General features: G+C 50.6%; 1 protein-coding gene across 2 annotated transcripts in view; it reads right to left on the reverse strand.

Annotated features, from left to right (window-relative positions):
• dlc1 (DLC1 Rho GTPase activating protein) overlaps positions 1-7500 on the reverse strand; it is a 69761-nt gene that overhangs the window by 13953 nt on the left and 48308 nt on the right. For both annotated transcript variants that reach the window (XM_035529537.2, XM_081714216.1), the window contains exons 6-8: positions 3315-3386; positions 2074-2155; positions 1397-1460 (exon numbers count right to left, since the gene is read on the reverse strand). In XM_035529537.2, coding sequence (XP_035385430.2) covers positions 1397-1460; positions 2074-2155; positions 3315-3386 — 218 coding nt within the window. The remainder of the gene's footprint in view (positions 1-1396; positions 1461-2073; positions 2156-3314; positions 3387-7500) is intronic.

The raw sequence follows: 7500 nt of genomic DNA on the forward strand, positions 1-7500 counted from the left end.
CCAATTATTTTCCTGTAATTTTCAGTAGAATACTGAGGCGGCCTCGCGGTTAGCTCACATCACAACAGCGAGGTGTTCACATTCCTGGGCCTGGCTGTGCTCTGGGTAATCTAGTCCCCCTCAGGGGAGAAACGGGAGGGGTCACGAGGGGGTTAACCCCACCCCTCCCTGGGTCAGTCTGATTCCCTCCTCCCATCCAAACTCAACACCGCCGGCTGACCTCGCGTGCCAGGTCGTAGCCAGGCGCGCCACAGCTGTAGTCAGACACCAGTTAGCGAGTGCTTGTCTCCCAGAGTTAGCAGGGGATCCAACATTCCAGCGGATGTCTGCCAAGACTCTGATTGTACTGAGGTGCTCTCGCACAGCTCTGGTTGTGTTTGACATCATAAAATTATTTAAGAACCGGTGGTTTTCAGGACGGAGTAATTACAGCGGCCGTTGCGGTTTGCAGACCTCGTCGTCACGGTTGCTATTTTACGACACCCGAAAGGAAACATTAGATTAGAAGTTCTGGACAGACTTGGAGTGGCTGCCCTCTCTCACTGCCCGCGTGAAAATCCCCCACTCCCCCCGAAGCCCAAATCCAGACAGTCCCAAGAGCGTGATGCGGCTCGTCTCCGAATGGGAGAATGCGGCGAGACGTTCTTCCACTCTGGCGGGTCTCTTCCCTGTCGTTCTGCATGTGCCTGTCTTCACGAAAGGGGAGGGGCAGACCAAGGGGCAGGGTGAGGACAGTCGTGGAAACGGAATGCAGGGGCGGGGGGGGGGGGGGCGTGAGGGAGATCAGCGCATTCCTGGGACACCTGGAGCAGGCGGCTCTGAACACAGACACAGTCACTTCCTGGAGTTAGCTTCCAACCTCTCTCCCTCTTCCTCTCTCTCTCTCTCCCTCCATCCTTCTATCTATCTCTCTCTCTCTCTCTCTCTGGGCACAGGATGACACCGCAGGGATCACCCACTTTCATACCAGAACACACACAAACACTCTACAAGGTCGCCATTGTTCTGGACCAGGGCTGTTTCAGGTGCACATAAACGGAACCGCTGCTCAGATGGGCACGCTGGGGACCCTGCTGGGATTACACAGCGCTGGAAATACACAGTTGTAGGGCATGTTGTCGCATTCCTGACATATGCACATTTTGAAATCACACATACAGCCTAGCACACACACACACACACACACACACACACACACACAGCCTAGCACATAATGGCAGGGTGGTGCATAAAACACTCTTCTCTTTTAAGGAAGTGGATGGTGACAGAAAATGTAGAAAATGGAGCAAAGGCTTCTCTGGTAATTAAAGTAGATTACAGGCAAAGACGATAGGAGAGAGAGAGAGAGAGAGAGAGAGAGAGAGACAGGGGTGAGATAGGGGAGTGCACAGCTTACTCTCTTCCTCTGAGGAGTGATCTCTAGTCTCATCAGGGCACACTTATTGAGAGTGTTCAGCCTCCTGCAAGACACACACACACACACACACACAAACACACACACACAGGATGGAATTATTCACCAAATAAAGAGATATTCTACCAAGGAGGGTTTGATGAAAGACAAGAGAGAACCCACAGAGAGAACCCTGTTAGAGTAGCTTATCCTGCTCACCACCTGGGCAGGGTCGAATGACCTTCAGATGTGTGTGTGTGTGTGTGTGTGTGTGTGTGTGTGTGTGTGTCTGGCACCACAAGATGGTTTCCAGATGTCTGAGCTCTCCAGCTGGGCCCTGCTTGACCTCTCACTTAGAAACATGACTCCCCAGTCTGTCTGTCCGTTCGTCCGTCCGTCTGTGTGCCTGTCTGTCTGTCTGTCTGTCCGTTCGTCCATCTGTCTGCCTGCCTCCCTCTCTTTCTCTCTTTTGCTGTCCTCATGCATTAGTGTCAGATATTACAGAAGCCTGAACTAGGGACAGCAGCTGTGTGTGATGAACAGAGAACGAGGGAAGAGAGAAGGAGCAAGATAAGGAAGATTGGTGAAAGATACGACTGCAATAAAATATTGCAGGTGCACAGGCAGTAAAAGTAGTCAGATTCCAGAGTCTGTGGACCATTTGTGTGTGTGTGTGTCACCTGCAAAGTGCTTCAATGGCATCTCGATCCAGAAAGTCGTGGTCTCTTGTGACTGACGGGATCTCAATTGGAAATTCACCATCTAGTGTGAGAGAGAGGAGACCAAACACACATATAAGACATACAGGCCTCTGCACCACACACACCACGCAAAGACACAGGCTCGCCTCTTAAGATGAGATTAGAGAGTCAAGGAGGGCCACACACACACACACACACACACACACACACACACACACACACACTTCTGTTGAAAAGGCAGAGGAAGTATGTCTTAGCCAGGCAAGCAAACACAGCTGCGAAGTTGAAGGGATGAACAGCAGGAGGTGTGTGTGTGTGTGTGTGTGTGTGTGTGTGTGTGTGTGTGTGTGTGTGTGTGTGTGTGTGTGTGTGTGTGTGTGTGGGGAGCTAGGAATCACAATAGGTACTCAAGGTGCTGCTGAGAGAGCAGCCTGCCTATACACACACACACACACACACACACAGTCTCAAGTGGGACTGGTGAGCACAGTCAGTACAAAAGAATTCAAAAAGATTAAAGACAGACAGACAGAAGGGAGGGAGTGAAAGAGTCAGAGAGAGAGAGAGAGAGAGAGGTGATTCTTCAATATATCTGCATTATTCAGATGTTAAAACTGAATATTTGTGTGTCTGTGTGTGTGCGTGACTGTAATCCACAGATCCTAGTCACGCCTGTTCTCTCCAGCTTCTCTTATCAGACTATTTATGAGCCGTAAAATGATCTTTACAAGCAGCTCTCGCCCTCACATACACACACACGCACGCAGACAGCCAACCATACGAGGGAATGGTCTTTGGAATGACAACACATGGCACGTAGACAGCTAGACAATCAAAGCCGAAGAATCCTGCAGGTGTGTGTGTGTGTGTGTGTGTGTGAAGGGTACAAGGCTAAGGTGTCAAGTTATCACATGTCCGACACTTCTTGCTTCATTAACTCGCATTGTACTCCGAGTGTGTGTGTGTGTGTGTGTGTGTGTCATATCATAAAGGAAGAAAGCAGTTGATACAAAACCATGACGTGAGCAACGTGCTCGCAACTGGGGGAGGAGTGTGTGTACCTGCACCGGGGGTGGTGGTGTGGGTGTGGCCTGTGCTTGTTGTGGGTGTGGCCTGTGTTTGTTGTGGGTGTGGTCTGTGTGATAATGTGGGTGTGGCCTGTGTGATAATGTGGGTGTGGCCTGTGTTTGTTGTGGGTGTGGTGTGAGAGGAGCTCTTACCTTCGTAGAGTTGTGCATATTGGGGGAAGCCAGCTGCTCTTAACCAAGAGCATGCCTCCTTCGCCTCTGTCTCTAAAAGAGAGAGAGAGAGAGAGAGAGAGAGAGAGAGAGAGAAATTTAATGCTGCACTGGTGTTCATGCAAAATCAGAAGTGAAATACAAACATGATCATAAAATAACAGAAACCCAAACCTCTCATTGACAGCCAACAGAGTGTGTGTGTGTGTGTGTGTGTGTGTGTGCGTGTGTATGTGTGTGTGCATGTGTGGGTGTGTGTGTGCGTGTGTATGTGTGTGTGCATGTGTGGGTGTGTGTGTGCGGGCTGTCGTACAGGGGTGCTATTTTTCGGATGCCGTTGCTAAGCGCTCTGCTCAGACCTTTTAGAGACCGTGTGTTAAAAGCTACTGACACGCACGCTGGCCAGTCCGGCTCGTGAGGTGCGACTGTCTCGCGGGAGGTGTCGTGCCGCGAGACTTCCCCCCTGCTGTCTTCAAAGTGGCTATACACACACACACACACACACACACACACACACACACACTAGTCAAAAGGGCCTCTCGAAGCTACCGGGGCCAGTACGAGTGATGTAATAGCGGAAAACAAACAGATACCCACACGCATGGCATCTGGACGCGCGTCTTGCGCACCTGGGTGCAGCGCTTCTGGCTGCCTGCTGATTGGTCCCGAGAACGGACTGGCCGTGAAGTCTTTGACTGAGGTGCCACAGATCACACGCGAGCTTGGATGCTTGCGACGCTGCCAGTGCCTTGCCGCTACTCTCGGACACGAGGTCAGACGCCCGGCCGTCAGACATCCGAGTTTTAACCCCACCCCACCCCACCCCGGTGGTCCTCCCCGGCTGGCGCGCGCAGCTGCCCCCAGTTCGCCCTCTCCAGGGAAGTTGCGCGTGACGCGAGTAACCGCGGGAGCGGGAGAGGGTGAGCAGAGTCTGCGCTGGGTCACGGCACCTGGTACGGAGGCCTGCCCGCGGGGTCACGTTCGTGACGGAGACAAAGAAAGGAGGAGCAGAGAGACGACCTGATAAATGGGGTTAGGGTTAGAGAGAGAGAGGGAGAGGGAGAGAGAGAGAGAGAGAGAGAGAGAGAGGGGTGGTAGACAGAGAGAGAGAGAGAGACGGGTGGTGGACACAGAGAGAGAGAGAGAGAGAGACGGGTGGTAGACAGAGAGAGAAAGAGAAAGAGGCTGAGAGAGAGATAAAGAGAGAGAGAGAGAGAGAGAGAGACGGGTGGTAGACACACAGAGAGAGAGAGAGAGAGACGGGTGGTAGACAGAGAGAGAAAGAGAAAGAGAGAGATAAAGAGAGAGAGAGAGAGAGAGAGAGAGAGAGAGAGAGAGGGGTGGTAGACAGAGAGAGAGAGAGACGGGTGGTGGACACAGAGAGAGAGAGAGAGAGAGGGGTGGTAGACAGAGAGAGAGAGAGAGAGAGAGAGAGACGGGTGGTGGACACAGAGAGAGAGAGAGGGAGAGAGAGAGAGAGAGAGAGAGAGAGACGGGTGGTAGACACACAGAGAGAGAGAGAGAGAGACGGGTGGTAGACAGAGAGAGAAAGAGAAAGAGAGAGATAAAGAGAGAGAGAGAGAGAGAGAGAGAGAGAGAGAGAGAGAGAGAGAGAGAGAGAGAGCTAGGAGTGGTAAACAGATGCTCAGAGACAGATACATGCGGGAGGTTTGGGGTGATAAGTGACTGGAGAGGTTAGCAGACAGAACCAGTGTTGATATGTGATTCTTTACTCGGATGAGTGAGAGCGTGTGTGTGTGTGTGTGTGTGCGCGCCTTAGGAAGGGGGTGGTTGTGCATGCATGAAAACATAGAAGGCATGCGATAAAAAAGACGTGCAAGAGGCACGCGCATGCACACGCATGCACACGCACGCACCCACACGCACAAAGACAAAAAGCCAGAGCCAGAGCATTTACATACCAAAAACAGCCCTAGGCCACAACAAGGTGCAAAAGCAGTAAGGAGAAACACACACACACACTCACACACATTGTCAGCTCCCCCTTCAGACTTCATGAATCTGCATGGCTGATGGTGTTATGAGAGCGTGTCACAGCACAGGATCTGAACACAGTTCAGGAACCCTAAGAATGCTCAACACTAGGAACAATTACACACACTTCTGGAACATAATGAGAGCCTGGAGCCGTGTGTGTGTGTGTGTTTGTGTGTGTGTGCGTGTGAGCCTGTGCACCCCTTTCATCCTGTGTCAAGCCAGCATGTCCATTGCGGTTCCCATGTCCAGGGAACCTCACTTCCTTTTCCTGTCCTGGGTCACCAGGAAGCCAATGGGAGCAGCCCAAACACACAGTCGCCATGGTCACCCAAAAGGACACACCTCCGTTTGTCCAAAGCCAGATAACAGAAGACGCCAGCACAACAGTAAGAACATGACTTAAATGCACACTCACACACATGCACAGACAAGAGAAAAATTCAAGCCATCCTAGACAGATTACAAGAAAGGCGGTATAATGTTGAAAGAGATGGAGGGAGAGAAATACAGAGAGAGGACAAGTACACCACTCCACTACAGGAAACACACGGCGGGTTCTTCCAGAACGAGGTGTGGGTGTTCACACACCACGCTGCAGTCTGGCCAGGAGACGCACACTGACATCACACTGACCACACACCCTCTGTTCTCGGGGTACGTGACATCACACTGACTACACACCCTCCATTCTCAGGGTACATGACATCACACTGACTACACACCCTCCGTTCTCAGGGTACGTGACATCCACTGATTCCATTCTAAGGGTACACATGACATCACACTGACTACACACCCTCCGTTCTCAGGGTACGTGACATCACACTGGCTACACACCCTCCATTCTCAGGGTACATGACATCACACTGACTACACACCCTCCGTTCTCAGGGTACGTGACATCACACTGACTCCATTCTAAGGGTACACATGACATCACAATGACTACACACCCTCTGTTCTCAGGGTACGTGACATCACACTGACTACACACCCTCTGTTCTCAGGGTACGTGACATCACACTGACTCCATTCTAAGGGTACACATGACATCACAATGACTACCCCCCACCCCCTCACTTTCTCTGTTTTAGTAATGCTGGACTCTCCAGGCATCCACTTCCTCTCTCCTCCTATCCTCTCTCCATCCCTCACTCAGCCCCAAACCACAATCCATCTGGCTCACTTCCTGGTGCCAGGGTCACCTAGTGACCTTTGACCCCTGCATTGCCTGACCGGGCAGTTCATGGGCCGTGTGCCTTACGCAAAGCAAACAGCCAGCAAAGTCAGGATGTGTGTGTGTTCCTTGTTTGCAAAGTTAACTTGTTCTGAATAAATATAATTTAATATAATAAACTAATCCCAGACAGATATGAAGGTGAGTAGAATTATTCTTAATTTATAAAAGAACCACAGTGAGCAGAGATTCAGAACAGAACCGAGAAGAGAGAGATGAACCAGACAAACAGGAAAAAAATGATAGACATTTGGACATTTTTGGGGGAAGGTACAGGACCAAAGTTTAACTCTCAATGCTGGGCTGTTTCTTACTAGTTTCTAAAATTATCTACTCTCTCTCTCTCTCTTTCTCTCTCTCTCCTCTCCTTCCTGTCAAAGGAAGTTCTCACAATCGCTGGCCAATATTTTCTTAGCCTGAGGAGGAGGGAGCTGAATACACCCTTCTGTGTGTGTGTGTGTGTGTGTGTGTGTGTGTGTGTGTGTGTGTGTGTGTGTCTGTGTGTCTGTGTGTGTGTCTGTGTGTGTGTGTGTGTGTGTGTGTGTGTCTGTGTGTGTGTGTGTGTCTGTGTGTGTGTGTGTGTGTGTGTGTGTGTGTGTGTGTGTGAGTGTGTGAGTGTGTGTGTGAGTGTGTGTGTGTCTGTCTGTGTGTGTGTGTGTGAGTGTGTGTGTGAGTGTGTGTGTGTGTGTGTGTGTGTCTGTGTGTGTGTGTGTGTGTGTGTGAGTGTGTGTGTGTGTGTATTTGTGTTTTTCTGTCTCTGTGTGTTTATTTGTGTGTGTGTGTGTGTGTATTTCTCTGAGTGTCTGTGTTTTTCTGTGTGTGTGTGTGTGTGTTTCTTTTAAAAGTTTTCCTACATACACATGCATGCGCGCGCACACACACACACACACACACACACATTTTTCACACACCTGGACATCCATACATCACTGC

The sequence above is a fragment of the Electrophorus electricus genome, chromosome 5, assembly GCF_041902795.1.
Source record: "Electrophorus electricus isolate QZ-2024a chromosome 5, ASM4190279v1, whole genome shotgun sequence".
NCBI classification, from domain to species: Eukaryota; Metazoa; Chordata; class Actinopteri; order Gymnotiformes; family Gymnotidae; genus Electrophorus; species Electrophorus electricus.